The following is a 22,346-nucleotide window of genomic DNA, read 5'->3' on the forward strand; positions in this document are numbered from 1 at the left end:
TCCTCCCTCCATGTGGACTACTGAGCAGGTCTCACGCGTCCGTCTGTCCCCTTGCCCCCCTCTGTCTGGCAGACTCCTGCGACCCCAGGTGATGCCTTTCTCCCGTCGTCATCCCAGACGCTTCCGGGGAGTGCAGATGTGTTTGGCTCTGTGTCTTTTGGCACTGCTGCTGTACCCTCAGGTAAGCCCACCCTCCTCCCTCCTACTTCCTGTGGACCTCATTCAGACAACCAACAGAACCAGTGCCAGATACTGTTAGAACATCAGAAGAGCCCTGTTCTCGCCTGTGAAATTCTCATCAGGAGACATGAGGCGGCCAGGTCAGTGGGCAGGTGGTCCAACACAAAGCTGTGGGTATTGATGCCACCTAGAAAATTCCAAACTCAGGCCGGGCAGTGGTGGTACAATACGCCTTTAATCCCAGCATTTGGGAGGCATAGCCAGGAGAATCTCTGAGTTCAAGGCCAGCCTGGTCTACAGAGCGAGATCCAGGAAAGGCTCCAAAACTACACAGAGAAACCTTGTCTCAAAAAACCAAACAAGAGAGGAAGGAAGGAAGGAAGGAAGGAAGGAAGGAAGGAAGGAAGGAAGGAAGGAAGGAAGGAAGGAAGGAAGAAAGAAAGAAAGAAAGAAAGAAAGAAAGAAAGAAAGAAAGAAAGAAAGAAAGAAAGAAAGAAAGAAAGAAAGAAAGAAAGAAAGTAAGTAAGTCCCAGACTTGGGATTGTTTGAGAAACATGGTGTCATGCACACAGACATGCAAATCACTACAGGTCTATTTCCTCCTGATCACTTCAGCCAGCATCAGGGAAGATGATGTGCAGGAGAGAAAAAGCAGACCTCTTAAATCCCTGCTGGGCTCAAGGAAAGAGAGGTTCCCCACCCACATGGGGAGCGGTGTAGGACAACAGTAAACTGCTAGCAGTGTATTGGGATGAGAACGTAATTTTTAGAGATTTAGAAAGTATCTTTTTATTTTCCAAGTATCCTTTAAAATATGTAGACTATATTTACAACAGGGTAAAAATATACCTATGGTCACCATGCTGCAGGTAAGTTACAAGTGGCTGGCATCCCAGGAGTTATACTTTGTGCCCATGATATCTGCCACTCCAGATAGCCAGGCCATTCCACTTGGAAAGAGCCACTGATGGGTGAGTTTAGTTCATTTAACTATCTGGGAGCCTAGAGGAGTATTGCCTTTCCCTCTACCTAGGTTCCCTGATTTGCAGGCTCACTATTTCTCTCCTGGCTTCATTCTTGTAAACAGCAAATGAGAGCGTGAATATTTTAGAATACAAATCTGCTTGTGCTTTTTTATGTAAATAATTAATTTTAATTATATAGTGTTAGGAGCAAGTTCTCGCTACTAAATATAAACCTTGCTGTTATTGTATATAAATTAAAAATTCATAGCCTGTTCTGGAATACAGCTCCTCCTCTTGAGTCTAAGAACCATCACTTTTAGAAGAAATAAAGTTGGTAGTGACTGGCCTTGACATATCTACAGGCAACCTGGAAATGTATTCATTCCCAAGCTCCCCTTGTGAATCTTTTAGTCATCTCTGAGATGGGATAGTGATGATGACTTATTTTCTGAGTACAAAATGGACATTAAAATCTTGAGAACAGTAAAATAGAATGTGTCATTTTAAACATGAATAAAAGTGTCTATCAGGAATGCTCCTGCGCTTGAGCCTTATTGTCATATTGCTTTGTCAATAAATATCAATGATAACAATGCTAGACCCCATACTCCCTAATCTTTGGACATGCTTACTCTACAAGTATTCACTGAATGCCCACTATATGCCAGCTCCTGTTCCAGGTGCTTGAGGAATGCTGGTGAACATAGAGGCCTTCCCTCTAGCTGGAGTCATAAGCCATAGTATAAATCAGTTGTGCAATACTTTAGAATGTGCGAGTTATGGGATGAAAAGATGCCTGGAGCAGAGACTGGACACCAGAGTTCTGGCCAAAGAGGGTATGGTCAGGAGGCTGTCTTAAGTAGGGCAACATCAAGAGGGTGAAGGGTCAAGGAAGCAGACAGGCTTCTTGGTTAAGGGTGTTCCAGGCAAGGGGAGGAAGTTTGACCCCCTCCTACATCCATCCTCCTCTCCTTAAAGGACAAGATGTCACCAGGTGTCATTTCATGTCTCCCTCTGCACTCATATTTGATTACAGATGCCCTGGAGACCTTGGTTAGACACTGAACCACTCTGCTTTTTCCCAGGCCAGCTTGAAGAGTGTAGTCTCTTACTACTTGTGTCCAGCTATGTGTCTAGATATCTGTCTTTGTGATGCTATCTCTTTGGATTATTGAAAAATCTGATCAGCTTTCAGAGCATACGTCTAAAATTAATTTGCATTAGTGTATTTTTGCTTTCTGTCTTTACATAAACTACGCTTGAGGTCATCCTCAGGCTGAGCTTTTACCTCTTGAACTGATGTTAAAATGTCACTCAGCTGGGTGACATAGATAACTCCCCGGCACAAGTTATCTATCTAGCCAGCTACAAGGTCAAGAAGTGGACCAGTCCCACAAAGGCTAGCTGGCTGCTGGCTAGCTGGCTTCCAAATCTCCTGGCCAGGCTTGGATCCTGGCTTTAGATGTTGGGACAGATAATCTGTCAGAGGCAAAATTATATCTTCATACCTGGATTGAAAAACAATGCCTTGTGTCAATACCATGAGAACTAAATGAGATCATTAAGCACCTTGGGAAATGCTGGTGCATTGTAGGTACTCAGTGTGGGAAAGGCTGTTATTATTTTATTAACATAGCTCTGATTATGAAAGTCAAAGGACATATGCCCTGTCCTACCCTATCTTTGTCTTTTTCTTTTATCTTCTTGGAATTCTTTTAATGCATATAGTAAAGTTTAGGCCGTTAGTCTTTTGGCTACTCATGGCAGAGGTAGCCTGGGTGGACTGGAGAATGTAGACTCTGACACCCACTGGCTGCAGCTGACCCCGCCCATTCTCTGCTGAGCCTGGGCCCTTACTGTAAAATGAGGGGTGGTGATTTGACCTCCCAGAGCTGTGCTGAGAGCCTCTGATTGGTGTCTCTCCTTTGTAACGTTGCCCAGAAATGTGCTCTAAGGAAGAGCTCCGTGGATGGTATGTGCTTCTTATCAGGGGTCCATTCTTTACTGCTCATCCAAGTGTCTGGTACAAGCCGTGCCCTCATGGAAGTAGAATTTTATGCATACAGATTAAACAGATAGTGGTAATAGCTACCTGAGAGGCTTACTACAAGGATCCAAGGATCTGCTCCCTACCAGAAAGGCGCGGGGGGGGGGGGGGGGGGCTGTTGTTTTGTTCTCTTCTGCATCTCTAGAGAATGAATCAGAGCCAGGCATCCAGTGTGGATATTTTTGGATGAATATATGAGTCAAATGAGGCAATGTGGCTAGGAGGTACCGTACAAGCTCTCTACAAATACAGAGACCCTTTGTTTTCAATGCGTTCCTTATAGTTTAGTCTGGTTTTGTTTTCCTTTTCTCAGTCATGGGTAGGAGTGTCTCCAAAGCTGGCATCTTGTTATAAATTGCAATTTTTAACACTTAAAAAAAAAAAATAAACCACCAACTGCAAGGTGGGGATGCAGTTAGCCAGCAGCGGAGAGGTTTGTTTTACCCGGAACTTTGTGACACAAACAGCTGTTCCTTGGCATCTCATCCTTTTCCACTGCTGCACACATTAGCAAGTCTGCAGCAAACAAGTTGTTAGGTGGCTGCAGCGACTGCCATGAAGCTGCTCCCTGAGACCAGTGCTGCCTTAATCCTGGTGCTGAGGATCCCCTTCAGGCATGCATAAGGCCTGTGGCTAGAAAGCGGTAGCTCCCAGGCTTGGGGAGAACTCAGGCTACACAGCACCCCTCCCCTAACCAGGAAAATTGAATAAGATCTGTAAATTCCCCCAACATGGTACCAATTACCCAATGCTGCCTTTTTCTCTTCTGAATATTATACTTTGGTCTGGAGCAGATGGCTTGAAGCCAGAGAGACATGCTAATAGCTCTCTCCCAAAAATTGTGCCTAGCCCATCTGTTAGCTCCCTGTAGGGAAAAAAAAAGAAAGAAAATATGAGGCAGGGGGCTGCCACCAGCAGTAGAGTTATCAGAGATCACAGTACTTGTGGATCTTACATTGCACTCTTGGAAAAATATGGTGGAGATGCCCCTCCTCTTGATCCATACACCAGCCGGTGCTCATGAGCCAAGCCTTATCTGAGCCTTATGCTCAAAACAGTGAAGTGCCACACAGACCCCTAACTTGTGACTCAGAATGCTTCTCCTTAGGATTTTTTTTTCTTTGTGTTTGTGTGATGGCTATATGCATTCAGTAGAAACCACACTGTGAATGTTGATCTTTCCCCAGGGTAACAATATGTGGTACAGTACTCTGTGGATGCTGGGCAGCTACAGGGAGCTATGGCTCCCAGTCAGCCATGCAATCAGGGGGGGAAAGGTCACTCTACAATGTACTGGGCTGCTCAGCTAAGCTGTTCAGTAGCTTAGGCCCTGCAGAATTTGGAGTTTACAACCCCATCATCAAAGAACAGATGCATTTGCATTTTAGAAGAGCATTGGGAAGGAGAATGGTGGCATGGCTGTGTAGAAAGCTTCAGTTTCTACTCTCTCGACAAAATCGGCAATAGAGTCACCAGGGTCATTGAAAGATCCATGGATAAGTCACCACTTCTGAAGCTTAGATCATTCTTTTTATAGCAAATATCTGCAGTTTGGAAACTCATAGATAATAACATAATGTTCTGACACCATTTTTAATCAGAGTAATGTCTACTGATAGCATGGAATTGAAATGAAAAGTGATTTATAATAAAGGATGCATTTCAATTTAGAAATACTTAGGCATGACCGTACTACAGGACATGATGAGTAATAAGATGATCTTATCTGATAATAGAGTCACCAGCAAATGCTACAGCTGAAAATATAGGCTGAGGAATGTTTCTGTCTATGACCATTTTCCAAAAAACTCTTGAATGTTCCAAATGAAATGAAATATATTTTTCTTTGAGTGTGCATACTTGTTACATTTGTCGGGAGTCATAGGTGTTGACTCTATGCAAAGCAACTAAAATCCTGAGCCATTCAGTCCACCCAGGCTCACCCATTCATAAACACGAGGTGGAATCGTTTATTGTTCTGTGCACTGGTCTCACAAATTATGTCTGCTGTAAATGCTGGTGGCCCCTTAAATACCATGAGACCCCAGGCTTCCCTGTAGTTACCATAACAACTAAAACATCCCACAAGTTTCCTCTTTACTATTGGGGGCAGCAATCCCTCTAAGAATAATTTAGTTATGTCAAAGTACATCAGAACCAAGCAGCCCAGTTGTCACTTAGTGTGTTGGTAGGTCATGTCACTGCATGAGTAGGTAACAGGTGAAGCAGTGTGAACAAATCTGAAGTTTGGACAGTATCCCTCATGCCCAGCACAATTGGACTTGTCTGGTAGGATGTCTGTTTTATTGTTTAAAAGCCTTTAACACTGGTTAGATTCAGCAGCAAGTCCTTGTGCCCTGTCTAAAGCTTCCTCCTGGGGCAGCATGGCAGGGAGGTGTAGAAGTGACCAGACTTTGATTGTTGACTTGACCCTGAATCAGTCTGTTGAGGGACAGTTGAATCTGAGACTAGAACAAGGTTGTCTGTATGCAATCACTGTGGGCTCACCATAGTTACTGATATGAACGATGATGTTATCATTGCCACAGCACCTGTCCATCATCTCTTTAGATGTTGCTAGGATACCCTGAGTCTGCTCCCTTTTTGTTCTGATCTCACTGTACTGTACCTATAGCTTCATTCTGGCAGCCATTAAAAAGCTTCTTTGGGCAAGTCTAGCTTCTCTACCCTCTGCCATGACTGAATGGCCACTTGTCTCTTAGGCTTAGGTGTCCTTGTAAGTGGCCACTGTGCCCCCTGAGAAGCATGAGGACCACTGGAAGCATGATCCAGAGTGTGCTGACACATTCCATGGTAGTCTAAGCCCAGTGATGGTGAAAGACCTGAAATAGGTTTTGGCCATTGGATATGAGCATGTAACACAAGAAAGAGAATTCTGACTAGAGATGGACTCAGCTCAGTTTGGATCCTCATCCTACCTTGTGCAAGCTGTGTGACCCTAAGCAAATCACCTTTCCTCTCTGGGCATCAGTTTTCCTCATCCCTAAATGGACATAACAGTATCTAACATGCAGGAATTTTGTGAGGAAGTAAAATAGTGCTTCAGATCCCTGTCTATAAGGTGGGCATACATTATCTTCTGTTTCAGCAGGGTGAGCTGAAGGCTAATGCAATTCTGTATTCAAGGTGTGGATGACTGTCCCTGACACAGAGTGAAGGTCTACAGAGGCCAGACTGTGCTAGGACTCAGGGCAACCACATGAGAAAGACATAAGCCTCCTGACCTCAAGGGTCTACCTTCGGGAGGGGGCAGGCCAGGCGAACCTTTCTTGGGAAAGGTCGTAAACAAAGGGAGTGAAACACAGCTTGAGTTGGGGAATAATAACGTTCTTACCATCGCTTTACTTTCCCGAATTTCATAGTTCAGAAGCTGGGGTGTCTCAGTGGAAGGCAGCCTTGTCTGTGATTCACTTTGCCTCTGCTTGATCAGCCAAGAACAGTCTCAATTGCTGAAGCTATCTGAGACCTAACTTTCACTAAGTTTCTCAGTCGGCAGGCAGCATGCAAAGTGGAACTCTGAATGTTAGAACTCCAGAGGCTGAGGCGAAAAGCCAGACCCCCACTTCCTCGCTGTAAATGGGTGGTGCATTTCTGTCAATCACTCAGATCCACAGACTTTTCCTCTCCAGGATGCCTGACCCTCCTGTCTCCCATTCCAGGTTATGTCGCTATGGGTGCCGTTCTCCCATCCTTCTGGGGCCAGCAGCCCCTCGTTCAACAGCAGATCGCCATGGGTGCTCAGCCGCCCGTTGCTCAGGTGATGCCAGGAGCTCAGCCCATCGCATGGGGCCAGCCAGGTCTCTTTCCTGCCACCCAGCAACCCTGGCCAACTGTGGCCGGGCAGTTCCCGCCAGCCGCCTTCATGCCCACACAAACTGTTATGCCTTTACCAGCTGCCATGTTCCAAGGTCCCCTCACCCCCCTTGCAACCGTCCCAGGCACGAATGACTCTGCCAGGTCAAGTCCACAGAGTGACAAGCCCAGGCAGAAAATGGGGAAGGAAATGTTTAAGGATTTCCAGATGGTCCAGCCTCCACCCGTGCCCTCCCGTAAGCCTGACCAGCCCTCCCTGACCTGTACCTCAGAGGCCTTCTCCAGTTACTTCAACAAAGTCGGGGTGGCACAAGATACAGACGACTGTGATGACTTTGACATCTCCCAATTGAATCTGACACCTGTGACTTCCACCACGCCATCCACCAACTCACGTGAGTGTCCAATCACTGGGTTTGAAAACCTGTTGAGTATCATGCCTTTTTCCTGCTCACTAAGCTAGCTACTGGGGTCAGAATCTATCTCACTTGCATCTCAGGCTTGTTGGTACTACTGATAACAGCCCCCATAGCGACCAACTCGGCTACCAGTTATAGCACACACGCCCGCTCCATTCTCTAGTGCTCCTTTTACATAACATTGTTAGCAGGTTGTCCTAGATCTGTGTGACAGATAAGCAGTGAAGTTCACAAACAATAGTACACAAAGCAGTGACACAGATGTGTTATTAGTCCACAACATCACTGATGCTTCTTATGGCCTTGTTAATATGCTCATTTGCAATTCATGTATGTATTAGCCTATGGCACACAAAATTTAGCATGGCTTATTAAAATGAAAATAAATGTAATTTTTTAAAAGCAGAAACAAGGGGCCAGAAAGATCTCAGAAGGTGAGGGTGCTTGACACTAAGCCTGAAGACCTGAGTTCAATCTCCAGAACTCATGGTGGAAGGAGAGAACTGATTCCCAAAAGTTATTTTCTGACCTCCATGCACAGACACAAAACAATAAATAGATTTAACTTAATTTAGAAACAAGGCTTACTAATTAGAAAAGAAGTTATTAAGATCAGGGGAAATGTAAAGCAGAGTTTGTAACCATGAGCATATCAGGGCCTGATGATTGACACTGAGTAGAACGAGATGAGAATGCCCTGGCTGGGAACATGGAGGCCTCTTTATTCCTACAGACTGTGTGCTTTGGAGTAATAGTTTTACCTGCACGGGCCTCGTGGTTCTTAATTCTCTCTAAAGCCCATTATTTAAAGGCATTACAACATGAAAGGATCTTTGTCATCGTGGTCTTGGTCAGGGGACTTTTGCAGGCTCCTGGGCCAGGTTTCTAGTGCTGACTCCATCATGACAAACTGAGTTTAAGACAAAGCAAGTCATTGCTCTGAGTCTCTGGACCCCGTGTGGGAGCAGCAGCTCCCTTCCAGCCTTAGCATCTGGGGATTCTGCTTCCACTCATCTTTCCCGTTGCAAACACCGAAAGTAGAAAGCCTGTTGTTGAGTCAGAATCCAGACACACTTGAGCACGAGTGTGCTTGTCAGACACAATCGGAAAAATTGTTCCAGTGACTCAGCCTCTGCCTTGACAATTGATAAGGGGAGAGAAAAGCCTCATGGTACAATGACTTTGGCGTTTTCATTACTGTCACCAGTGATACGGATCACTGGATGGCCAATACCATGAATTGTCAAAAAAAAAAAAATCTAATGTGAATACAATTAGATCGTGTCATTCAGCCGGGTTCAGAATGCTGTTCTGAAAATGAAGGCCTTGCACCCAGGCCATGGGTGCTACATAGCCAAGGCATTTCTATTAATTCTAATCCATGGGGTTTCAATGATGAATAATGAATAAAAAATGAAATGCTAAAGAAATAACAGTCATGCATAAATGAACAAGAGCCTTTTAAAAGCACACATCTCATTTTTCAATGAACCATGGGCTGCCTACAAACAAGGAAGTTCTTTGAGGACAGGGACTGTCTTGCCACCATCCCCACACTTCTCAGAATGCTAGCAGGGTTCCTGGCACATACAGATGTTAGAAAAGGTTGTAGTGGATGAAATGAGCCGCCCAAAAGGCCATTTCACCATAACTGTGTTTGAGAGCAAGGTTTTGGAAATGTAGCACTGTTGACATTTGAGGAGGGATGATTCTGTTGCAGGAGGCGCCCACGTGTAGTGTATGGTACTTACTTAGCAGCACTCTTCTACCTACCAGATGCAGACAGCATCTTCATCCTTTTCTTCTACTCATGACAGCCTATAATAGCTCCGGACCTTTCCAATGTCCCGTGGAAATGACCGCCTACCTTGAGAAAGCATGCCCATAAAATACTGCAGTCCTCTGTAAAGTCTTGTGACAACTGAGGAGCTTATGCAAATAAACTCTAGCTGTGTGTTCCCATTGGTTCTACTGGGGCACTGTGAGCAATCTACTGTTTGGACTGGCGGCTCAGCCTGGATTCTCTGCCTTTTGTAAGCAATAAGCCACTTCAAACACAATTCGGAACCCATTTAAGCTAATATCTTAATAACTTAATATCTTAATAACTCAGCCAGGCATTTATACAGCATTAAACCTAGGGTAGCTAGTTTGCTCTGAAACCAACTCACAAAACAAGATACATATAATGTTTTAGCTTAAAGAAAATAAGTCAAGTCAGCATCCCTTCAAGATGTGAGCAAGAGGTTGGTTGTTCAAAAACAAAACATAAAAACAAAAGCACTTCAAATAGAAAAAACTGAATAGTATTAGATACACCGGTGTCATCCCATAGCTCACACCCATGCCGGTGTAACCGTGAGTGCTTGCCTATGCCCCTCTGGGCCCTGGCACCGAACACCTAGAGGAAGTGTACAGTACTGCACGTAGTTGTATCGGGAACATAATGAAGGGAAAGAGCTTGGTCAGTGTTAGCCTCATTGGCACAGTGTGAATGAGAAAGAGCTGGAAATAGTGCCCATGGGCTAAAAGATCAACGCTAACTTTTGCAATCATTCGCTCTCTGATAAAATACCAGATTTTTGCTCAGCTCTGGAACAGTGTGACAGGGAGTGCTTATCGACGCCATTGCTACTCACCCATTCAGTCAGTCAGTACCTGGGGACTATGCCAGCGACCAGAGTTTTCTATGCTAAGTTAAAAGAAAAGCTTCCAATGTCATCTGTGGTAGAAACCTCTGGCACAAACAAGAGGAGGAAGACATAGGAAGGTCACGGCAGCAGATGTATATTCTCCACAGCCAGCTTGCCGCCACGTACTATCCCTCTCCCTACCCAGCCTGTGCTTATTAAACCCTGAGTGTGTGCAAGAATGCAAAGCCTGCGTTAGCAGTTGCCATGAAGGCATTAGCAATGTCCAGTTTTCTGGAAAACATAGGTACCCTCCATCTCAAAGGAGCTTCACAATTTGCGGACTGTTGCCCCTACATTTTCTAACAGTGAACTGATCTACAAAAGCCATTCAAACACAAAATGTGTCTTCTGATTAAAGAGAGAGAAGGAAGTCAGCCTTGCGCAGCGGCTCACAGCTTGCTCATGGTTCCGAAGCATTATGGGAGTTGTTCAGAGTTCCTGATTCAGTCGCTGTCCTGTAGGGTCCAGGGACTGGCATTTCCTAAAGAAACGTGGGAGGAATTCAGTTGCATAGATTGGGGAGCGGGGAGACTTGACTCAACTGTAAGGGGACCCCAGGTATCTCTGTGAGGTACAAATGGTTGTGGCTTATATTTATATTTACCGTATTTCTTCTTTCGGCATAGCTCCAACCCCAGCCCCTAGGCAGAGCTCGCCATCCAAATCATCAGCATCCCACGCCAGCGATCCGACCACAGATGACATCTTCGAAGAAGGCTTTGAAAGTCCCAGCAAGAGTGAAGAACAAGAGGCTGTAAGTGACCTACTGATTGCCCTACTTTTCTTTAAAATTAAAATTTCCCCATAGTATATGAGGATGCCAACATAAAGGAGAACGCCAGCTCAGAGCTGACATTCGAACGGCCTCTAAAGGGACTTTCTTGTATGCTCAGATGCATCAGCCGGAAACACTGACCTTTTATTAAGTTATTAGGAGCTCTCGCATCTGGGAGGTGGCATCCTCTGGCGGAAGTTTCAGCCCTCCTTTAAATTAACTGGTTGCGTATGCCGCGTGAATATAATCTTAGTTGCCTTATATTTTCAGTTGTTGAAGAGAGAAAAAAAAAAGTGTTATCTTCTTGTGTTCTAGCCTGATGGATCACAGGCGTCCTCCACCAGTGATCCATTTGGGGAGCCCAGTGGTGAGCCCAGTGGTGATAATATAAGTCCACAAGACGGTAGCTAGATAGCGCAGGTCTGGGTAGGTATCTGTCCTTTTTAATCTCCTTCCCCTGCAAGGTTTTCCCTCTTGCTTGCTGTTTGCCGCTGATGTCGTAGCCCAGTGTTTGTGCTTTGTCTGCTTGCCTGTGCTGTATTACAGTGACCATTCCATCCCCCTTGTCTGTGCTTCTTCCTAATGCTAGTACTGTTTTCCATGCCTCTTACCATATTGCCAGTACTTCTACCCTCAGTCCTTGCCTGAGCCATCTCACCAGTTACCAGTGTTTGTACAATCTCCCTTTGCCTCATTTCGATTTTGCACTTTGCTTTTTTCATGTGGATGAATGACCTTTGACATACACCAAAAGGTAGGGTTGGAGGGAATGTGGCAAATAGTTTTATTATTTAATTAATGACATATGCTGAGTTGGTGACGGTGTTAGGATGAGATCCAGTCAAAACTACATGATGTGGATTGAGTTTCTAAAAACATTGGCCCTCTGGGATGGGCACATCATCTGCCCCCCCCCTTCTGCCTCTCTCTCTCTCTGCTTCTTTCTCTCTCTCTCTCTCTCTCTCTCTCTCTCTCTCTCTCTCTCACACACACACACACACACACACACACACACACACACACACACACACACGATAATTTCTCAGTGAGAAGTGCTCTAGACGCTTTACTCCTTTAAGCAAAATGTCACTGCATTTGCCTACATGCCACAGATCTAAAGAGGTCACTAATCAAACACACTGAGAAGCCAGACTGCGCAACACAAGCAAGCCATGCTTGAAATAAGATTGATCAAGATGTACACTCACGGTAGCTCTTCCCACCTATCCAAGAAGGCTTCTATATCCCGTTCCAGGGTGTCAGTGAAATCAAGGCCCAAGGACATGTAGCTGTCGTCACAGAGGCTCTGCTCTCTGCACCTGTGCTGCAGTCTGTGGTTTACCGCCAAACCACTTCGGATTCCAGCAGCAGCTGATTGGAGAGAGGCGTCCTTCCATTTACTAGAAGTGGTTTTTGGAGCTCAGCTTTCAATACCTCTGATTGAATCAAAATAAAGAAGGACCTGATGACGCTAATCTTCTCAGGAGACAGAAGTATACCTCGTTACTTAGATGTGATTTCTAAGGCCAGCTTTGACAAGTGTGTCACATTTTCAGACATCTTCCTGGTTTTCCCGTAAACATGGAGGAAATTTGGCTAGGCCAAACTCGAAGATTCCTTTAGTCCTGAATAGCATCATCATAGCTAATGGTGATGGTCACCATAGCTAAAATGGTAAACAGCTTTCACTGCTCAGACCTGGGTTCTGTGGCCATGTCAGAGTCATTCATAGTGCATACATAGGTCCTACGGACAGCTATTGAAAGATAATACAGGGTTTTGAAAGTATACTTTGTTAATAGAGTTTATGACTAAAGACTTTAGTACACTATATGTATTTGTGATAACACACCATACTATACAAAACCCAAACACCTGTTTAAAAAGTCAGTCTTTCACAACCACGTTAGGAATTGATCTCTTAAAGGCAAAGTCAATGCTCTAGGAATGAGAAATGTTAGGGATTATATGAAGATTCCTTGAGGTGATCCCAAGGAGGTTTTCTACCCCTTGTGTATGTTGTACTTCATGTGTTCAGACTTGCTTTAGATAATTTGATAAATGAACTAGAGGTGATGAGATCCCTTCATCACAATGGCAGCAAAGAGCATCCCAGAATTGAAGTACCTGTGAAAAACCAACATGACTTACACCATTGACAGATCAACATCTCGAGCGCTCATCTTCATGAGCTTGTTTGGCTTGACGCACTTACACAAGCTGAACTGTTTCACAAGGCCTTGGTTTATTCCACATGTGATACTCCATCCGGCTCCTCGATCCACAGCTGGGTTGTAAACTCGCAGGGTGTTATGGCAAGAACTCACGATTTGGAACTTGAGTTCAAATCTTAGCCACATAAAAGTGGGAAATCTTGGGCAAGAGACATTCTTTCATTTCTAATTATGTTTCATTTGCTAGTAGAGGGTTATATTATCCTCCATACTAACTAACATGTCCTGAGTCCAGTCTGTGGCATAAAGTCAGACCATGAAAATTCAGCCTAAAATTTAGTCTGGTTTGGGGGTTAATATTGTCAGAGTTCAGAACCTGAATTCGTCCTTCTTGTCTGTATCATCTTGATCAGGATTCATGATCACTCTCTTCATTTGAAAAATAGGGACGAAAGCCATGCCCATCTTACAAGACATGTGGGTGAAGTCATGAGGTGATGTACATAAAGTTCTCAATACAGTGTCTGGCACATAGAATATATGACAGCTACCAGAATTGCCACCTTCGCCACCCTTGTCGTCATCAGCACCCCTGCACCATTCTCACTGTCACTACTACCACCACCATCGTTACAATTAACATCACTATCACCACCACCATCACTGATATTACCATTACCACCATTACTGCTACCTTATTCATCACCATGTAACTAGTAACACATATCAGCATCAGCACCACGACCATTACTGCAATCATCCCGCCATTATGACCACTCTTTTCACCTCCAACACCACTCCATTACCACCCTCCACAGCACAACCATCAACATCACAACTCTTACCCTTATCACCACCTTTATCACCATAATCAACATGGCATGAATTCAATATTTGTTGGTGCTCTGTATTCGTAGGTTTTATGCATTTAGCACCATGGTGAATAAAGTCAATAACTAGGAGGCTTTGCTTGATACTTTCTGTTTTTTGATCATTTTTGGTATACCCCATAATAGATTAAAGTAGAGAAAGGAAAGTGAGGCCTTTCCAGTATCCCTATGACAAACCGTGTCCCATAATCAAAATAACTTCTATTTGAGCCTCACAGGCCACCTCTCCCTGCCCTTCCCCCCAAAAAAGCAATCTCGGGTTCATATGGAAATCACATTAAGACCCTCTCAGCTCTGAGGAGAGATAGATTATACTTTATGATGAAGTGGAACTTCAGCCTGGCCATTTTACAGTTCCCTATCAGAAGCTGTACAGTGGAGTTAATGCCCACCTTGCAGATAGGTCCCCTATGGCACCCACGCACGGGGAAACCCGTGTGAGTCTTTGTGTCCCTCCACCAGTGTCAAAATAGCACAAGCCAAATGTGACCTTTCTGTCTCCATCCCCTTTACTCATAAGCAACTTGAGATTTACTGACTGTAATTTCTTGGTGCTTTTGCAGACCCTTGTGGAAAGGATTCCAGGCAGAGATAGTTGTGTCTGTGGCTTTCTTTCCCCCTCTGCTGTCATGCGGGTTGGAAAGCAAAGTCCCTATCCTCCTTATCACGCTTGCAGCCGCTATCTCCAGCTGTTTTTTTATTAGAAATACCCACCCAGTTCCGAGTAAGCAAGGATGATAAACTGAAGCCATAGCACTCCAGAATAAGAGGAAACAGACTCAATCCCCACAGGTGGAAGCTTCAGGGCCAATACCAAATGTTTCTGTTTTAACAATAAAGGAAAATATCTTCAATTACTTCACTTTCTCCCCCTTACTTTCCCATCTGGGAGAATCATGTGTCTTTGAAAGACGGAGACAAGAGGGGCCAAAAAAAAAAAAAAAAAAAAAAAAAAAAGAAACCAAAGTAATATTATAATGGCTGGTGTGGGAATGGCAGGTAATTTGTACTTCAGTGATGTGTTGCCGGAGCAGTTTTAAGGGCGAAATGTTAGCCTTTGAAGGGATGAAAGAAAAATGAAAACATTTATTTGGTTAAATGGCTAAGTAAATAAACTGCCTATCAGTCTTTCCCAGGTGTCAAGTCAAAGGAGCATCTGTAACAATGGGAGTCGTTTGGTCTGTCTCCCTTTGTGACAATAGCTACTGCCATAAATAATAAGGCGCTGTCACTTTTTTAATACTCATCCCCGTAGTGGGAACCCAAGGCATAGAAAGTATTGCCTGATAGATTCCTAGTGTTCAGGGAGAAAGAAAGATGAGCTTCAAATGCTTTGGGAAAGAAAGTGAATGTTTGGGGGGTTTGTTGTTGTTGTTTGTTTGTTTTTAGTAAATGAAAGAGAGAAAACAGAGGGCCAGAATCAGAATGAAGCTGAAAAACAAGTGGCCTTAGGCAAGCATGTCTCTCCTCACATGGAGAAGCACAAGTCATACAGTGATGCCCTGCCTAGGCTTGCCAAGGATCACATGATGTGAGCATGAAAGTGCTTTGGGATTTGGGGAGATCATTTAGTGGTACAGTGCTTGACATGATCCCCAGAATATACCCACATATAAAGCCCGGCATGGGGGCATACACTTGGCAATCCCAGTGCTAGGAGGTGGGGACAGACAGGTCCTTGGGGCTCAATGGCCACACACTAGCCTAATCATTGAAAACCGAGTCCCGGTGAGAGACCCCATCTCAAACAATAAGGTGGGTGGCTCAGAAAGAATAACACCCAAGATTGATCTCTGACCCCCACACAGACCCATACTTACATAGATCCCCATGACCACACACATGCATGGAAGGTAATTTAGAAAGTCTCGAAGTGAAATATGTATATTTGATATTATTATTACTTTTCCATTTTTTATTGAACTTTGTAGCTTAGATTGACCCCAACCTCATAGTCCTTCTGCCTCAGCCTCCAAGTGCAAGGATTACAGCCACACACCACCAACCTGAGCATTATTCCCCTTTAAAAATAGAACTGAACAACAGAACCTTAGAAATAATGTATTTGTTCATTCATTCAAATCTGCCTGTTTGGTAGATGTACAAGTTAGAAGCAAGTCTAAGCTCTTGAAGTGAGCAGTCTCACTTCCTCAGACCTTCATGGAGTGACATTCTTTGATATCCCCACCTGGAACACATTTGAAGTAAGAGAAATTACCAGGGTTTGCCTAAGGGCAGTGTCTGCTGGGATGGAGAGCTAAACCTGTTGCCAAGAGGTATTTAAAAGATGAAGTTGACTGGAGCTAAGACTGAGGGACATGGGAGATGCAGAAGAGGAGATGAGCTAGATTCTGAGCTGAGGAACCAAGTTGTTATTCTGTAGAGCACAGAGTAGCATGCTTGAGCAGGAAGCAAGCAAGTATATATTGGGACCAGGCATGCTTGAGGTACTCAAAATCAAGTAGAGAAGACAGTAGAATGTTGGACCTACCTCTGGAGGTCAAAGACAAAATCGGGGAAAGCATGAAGATTTCAACATGATCTTCAGCCATTTGAGTCGTGAATGCAAGAATATGTTGCCCATGTAGACCAGAGGTCAGGAGACTGTATTATGTATGCTGTGCAGACTTCATAGGCCAGCTTAGCTTCTCTGTGCTTGAGAGCAGAAAGAAGCAAAGGCAAGAGATAATGCATGGAGGTGGCTGGGTCCTACTCCGTGAACAAAACCAGGCAGCTTCCAGAATTGACTAGTAGACTGAAGTTTGCTTGCCTGTGATGGAGATCACACCCAGGGTTTCTAGAATCACTCAATAGGAGCAGCTATGGGGCCTGTCATCTACTGCTACTGAAATATATTTCAAGACTACTGACACCTCTTTAATTTGTTTTTGTTTTTGTTTTTTGTTTTGTTTTTTGGTTTTTTGGTTTTTTTTTTCTTTTTTAGCCCTGCTTTGCAAATTTTTATAAGAAAGAAAGAGAGGTACTTGCTAAAATTCTAGGCTGGGATGAAAGTCCACATTGGTACTCAGTGCAGACTGAGCAACTGAGCAACTCCAGCAGAATCAGGCACCTGGCTTTCTGGAGCATTCTGACTTAGTGAATGCATGATGTGAGCCAGAGCTTGACCTCTGACCTTCAGTTGTCTCCTCTGCAAAACAGTTGCCACAGGTTCATGCAGCTATAACATCTTAGGATCCTTTAATTTGTTCAAGTTCACTCAGCTACAACTTGGGAAAACTAGGCCTCAAATAATGTCTCCCAACAGCTCACCCTTTGCAGGCAAGCTTCGTTCCCAGCTAACCAAAAAGACGGAACCCCTAAGTCATGGCAAACTTCTTTAGAATGACTTTCTGGAATACTGAAAATAGTATGAGGTCTCCATGACCTTGACAGAGCCAGGCTAGAAATTTCTGGATCAAATGATTTCTGAGCTCCTCTCCAGCTCTTACAGTCTACGATTCTGTAACAAGGAAAGTGAAGCTATTGCCAAAACGAATAATGCATCACAGTGTCAGACTTTGGGATCATCTGCTGCTTGGGGTTTTCCACACCACTGCTCCCCTTCATTAGTGGGGATAATTGAGAGCTGACTGCAGTTGTTGCCACTGTTGTGATGCGTATTTGAAGCTAGATTCCGGCAAGCAGGAGCTGTGTGCATATTTATCTCCACTGCAGAAAGTTAATGCAGCACGGCATTAATTACCCTGTCTGAGCCTGCTGTCTCCTCTGGTTTTAGGTGTCGTTCTCAGTTGGATAAATTAGTTTCCAAAATTGGAATAGAGCAAATTGTAGGGTGAGATCAAGGCAGCTCAACTTCTCGGGGAACCCAGAAAGAAGAATGGGGTGAGTGAGGAAGTCCACACAGGAATCATTGAGGTGAATTGGTTGATGGAAAAGGTTTCTTCGCTGCTTACTGTTCCTAAAGAATTTTCTGTCCCATTCATATTTACTCAGTGCACTGCATCCCTAGAAAACATACATATACATGCACACACGCACACACCCTCACACACATACACACACACTCACAGATTCATACACACTCACACACACTCATACACACACACACACACACACACACACACACACACACACACACACCAGAAGTTTCTATCTAGTCTAACAGCAGATGTTGGAAGTAGTTCAAATATTGGAAGTAAATGGATTAGGGCTTAAAAGATCATCCTGCCTCAGATTTTGACAGATTCAACCTTTGAAAAAATAAAGCCAAATTGAAATGTGCTGAAGACAAGGAGATCAAAATATCGAAGATATTAGAAATCATGTCATACTCACACCCATTCACCAGGTCAATAGGGACAGGGGAAGATGGGACCCTTCCTGTAGTCGGGCATTTCGACAGGTTGCATTTACTTAGCTCTCTGTTTGCATCATCAGGATACATTCCATGGGTGGAGCACAGAGGTGTGGGGTGCAAAGGATGTTGCTATATTACAGAGCAGGGTGACCAAAAGGGCAGAAAAAGTTCCTTCTCCCAAGAGAGTGTACCTCTAGCCAGTCCTGGAGGATAGTAGTGAAGTTCTGGGTTCGACTGTGACGCGATTACTCAGTACTCATGTGACATTAGGGAAACACAGAAGCACTCCGCGGCGTGGCAGATCCCTCATCTATAAAACAGCGGGTCAGACGCTGTTCGTCTTCTAGGCTGTTCCCGGGAAAGATCAGGGAGCGAACAGTGTGATACATCATATGGAAGAGGCAGCACTCTGACCTTGAGACTATTCAACTGCTCTCGGCTTAATTTTTGAGTGTTCTTGTTCTTTGGAAATTTTGCACATAAATATGTGTTTTGATCAAGTCTGACCCCTGCATTTGCTCTGCTCCAGTTCCTTTCCCTTCTGCCCCCCCCATTGCCTCTTGCCAACTTCATGTGTGGTTTTTTCTTTTAAACCACTGAGTTCACTCAGCAATGCCAGTATGTGCCTGGGTATAGGACCATCTATAGACTGGAGCTTGGGTAGCCTCTTGGGGGCTGCATCCTTGAAGAACAGCGACTGTTTCTCTCCTAGCAGCCGTCCCTTGCTAATAGCTCCTCAGCCAGGGGGTGAGACTTGGTGCCCACCTCCCTGCTCCATACTGGTATTTTGTCTGGCTTGAGCTTGCGCAAGTCTTGTGTATGCTGCCCAGCCAGTGTGAGTTCCTATGTGCAACTGCCTTTTGTGTCCTGAAAATACTGCTTCACTGTAGCCTCCCACCGCCTCTGGCCCTTAGATTTCTCGGCCCCCTCTTCTGAGATGATCCCTGAGCTTTAGGAGGAGGGGCTGTGGTGTAGGTGTCCCATTTAGAGCTAAGCATTCCACAGTCTCTTATTCTCTGCCTGTGAATGTAAGTCTTTTGTCTCCAAAATGAGGACAGGAGGAGTCTGCTCACAGGACTTTTAGGTAGATGAAGGTAAGGCCTGAAGGTGCGTCACCAACTCTCAGTGCCCTGCTGATAGGAGGACTTCTTTCTCGTCTCCCCTTGCCCTTTCCTCTTCTCCCCTCTCCTCCAGTACTACCAAGTATTGTGCTAGGTACTTTCTGTGAGTTATCTCTCCTTCTCTCAAGACCTTTTGTAGGATTACACACTACTATTCCCATGGTGTGGTTGGAGAAACTGAGGCTCAGAAGGTGTAAGTATCTTTCCCACAACACAGCACTCAGTGAGCTTCCTCTCTACTATACCATGCTATTACCGCAACAGGGAATAAGTTTCAAAGCCAAGGATAGGCCTGCCTCTAGGAACTGAGAAGATTGTTCAGTCTTTAAAGTGTGCCATACAAACATAAGTTTGATCCCCAACACCCATGTAAAAACCCAAGCATGGTAGCACACACTTGTCATCCCAGAGCTGGGACCCAGAGACAGGCGGGGCTGAGGCTCCCTGGTCAGCCAGTCTGGTCTACTGGGTGAGTTCCAGGCCAATGAAATCCCCTATCTCAAAAATAAGGTGGATAGCGCCTACAGAATGAAACTCAAGGTTGACCCTGGGCTTCCACTACATGCACACATGCATCAGACACATGGGCACATATACAAAAACAGCAACACCAACACCACACACACACACACACACACACACACACACTAAAATCTGAATCTGTTCTTAGGGGTGCCAAAATTGTTGCCAAAATGATTAAGCACCATGATGAGACAATGCAAAAATAACCTAAGGTCATTCATCATCAGCTGTCACCTTTCTGTTTTTATTCCCAAGCACTCCTTCCTAAAGCCGTCTCACAAAACCTGCTGTCAGCAAGGCAGGCCTGACTGTTGTGCCTCTGTCCACAGGAGCCGGAGCCTCTCTATGCGCAGATCCACAGACCCAAGAAATAGCATCAATGCGAGCTCCTGGTGGGTGCTTCAAGACTGGCATGGGAATCAGCAGTGCAGCAGGCTCTCTTGTACCCTCACCTCATCCCACAGAGAAACTCACCATCACCCAGTGAAACTGTCCGAAGAGGGAACAGAGTGGTTTTTGGCAACCGATAGAAATACCTATGGCAGCACAAAAAAACAAAAAACAAAAAACAAAAACAAACAAACAAAAAAAAACAGCAAAACAAGACACCCCCACAGAAGTATTTTTAAAATGAACAGAACCTAACATTGATCACCAGTCAAGCTGATGCTTAACCAACAAACACCTTGAGCTCTCTCAGCTGGGTCTAAGATGCCCCCGGATATGAAACCTTATTGTGCTTTTATTTTGCTACCTGTTGACCACTGTAGAACCCGCAGATTCGGAGTGGCAGGCATCAGAGGATTGCACCAAGGTTGGCACTAACTCATTTTAGGCCAAAGCAAGGGATCCTTTGTGACCACAGTGTCATCATCCATATGCCTTCTGGCTGTGGCGATGTGCGTGGCATCTCTCCACAGGGCCTGGTCTGCCATCCTGTGTCCCCTGTCCTTTCTCTGTCATGTTTGAGAATCAATGAGTGTACAAATTTTTGTATTGCTTTTGACTTTTTTTTAGCAATGGGTGAAGAAGTATAAATGGGGGAGGGAAAAGCCTCTTATGGAGTAAATTCACTTGAAATCACAAGGCAAATGAGAGGTTGGTTATTCATTATAATCAAGAATGTGGCCAAAACAACCCTTTAGTTATCCTGCATCCTGATGAAGAAAGACAGCTTTTGGATGGAACCTTCATTCTGGGGGTAGCAAAGGACATCAAATCCTATTGATGAGAAAGATGGAAAATGCATCCAGTTCCCTAAGAAGCTCTGAACTCTTGAGTACAATAAAATGATGTCTTTATTTTTCTGATACTTCGCTGCTGTGATACTATGCAGACAAGTGTCTTCTCCATGCGCCATTTTCAAAGAAAAATCATTTGCCAAATAATTCTGGTACAATTCTGCTAATATGGTTTTGGATCTTAGAAACCAGCTTTGTAATGGTGACATACATCTTCAGTGTAACAAACTGACTCTGTGGTCAAATGGTTCATCTCTATCTCTTTTTGTACATCAGAAAATTCAAATGGGATTTTTTTATTTTCTAACTTGAAAAGGAAAACCTTACCATTAGACTCTTTACCTATTTAAGGGAAATGGCTTTAAGGAGTTCTCATGATGTAAATATGTCAATGAAGATGCTTTTAATAATGCCATGACACTGTAGAGAAGGTAGCAGGTGGAGTGTAAGGTGCAACGAACATGATGGGTAGGGGCTCACTCTCCAGATGTTTTTCTGGGATGACTGGTACTAAACTACAGTTCAGAGAGAGACAGGCAGAAGTCTTGGGCCAATCAGCAGCTAGTCAACAGGAGGGGGCGGGGCTTCATAGCCAGCAGCTCTGGAGATTCCTCACCTTAAGCCCAAGGGAAGAGAAAGGAAGTTCACATTGGAAAGTTTGACTTTCAGAGATTTGGGAAATTGCTCACCTCTCCACTCCCACTTCCTCTCCCATCAGTCACTGGACAGATTGTACGTGAAACAGAAGGATTCGCTTCCTGATTTTACACATATGGGACAAAGTCTAGTGTTCAGTTCATATGGCTAGCACACAACTTTCATAAAGAATCTATATATTTTTACCCTATAGAGAATCGTTATGCAGGTCAAGTGTGTTTCCCTGATGTTCCTATGCAGTTACATGTTGGATTTAGTGGTTTAACAAAAAGGGGGAAACCCTCAAGAGTCGTGTGATTGGATCTGGAAGTAATTAGTTTGAAAATTTGAAAAGCCAAGTTTACCTTGATGTGATTGATTGAAATTGGCCTGTATGCTTTGGCTTCTTCCTATTCCTAGGAACTAACATGGTTTTGAAGATGGTTTTTAAAGTGACTCCTCACACAAAAATCACAGTACAATGTCAAGCTAATTGTTATTAGTTAGAGCTGACATTTAGCACTGGAATTC

General features: G+C 44.3%; 1 protein-coding gene across 10 annotated transcripts in view; it reads left to right on the top strand.

Moving 5' to 3' along the window:
• Positions 1-20,531, top strand: part of Dab1 (DAB adaptor protein 1) — a 1,142,636-nt gene extending 1,122,105 nt beyond the window's left edge. For 8 of the 10 annotated variants that reach the window (XM_037203414.1, XM_037203409.1, XM_028889923.2 and 5 more), the window contains 5 exons: positions 73-181; positions 6,873-7,421; positions 10,765-10,892; positions 11,229-11,339; positions 20,268-20,531. In XM_037203414.1, coding sequence (XP_037059309.1) covers positions 73-181; positions 6,873-7,421; positions 10,765-10,892; positions 11,229-11,324 — 882 coding nt within the window. In that variant the 3' untranslated portion in view covers positions 11,325-11,339; positions 20,268-20,531. The remainder of the gene's footprint in view (positions 1-72; positions 182-6,872; positions 7,422-10,764; positions 10,893-11,228; positions 11,340-20,267) is intronic. The other 2 variants (XM_037203415.1, XM_037203413.1) reach the window with 1 other exon arrangement.
• The last annotated feature ends 1,815 nt before the right edge of the window (positions 20,532-22,346 follow it).

Source organism: Peromyscus leucopus, chromosome 2, assembly GCF_004664715.2.
Source record: "Peromyscus leucopus breed LL Stock chromosome 2, UCI_PerLeu_2.1, whole genome shotgun sequence".
Lineage (NCBI taxonomy): Eukaryota > Metazoa > Chordata > Mammalia > Rodentia > Cricetidae > Peromyscus > Peromyscus leucopus.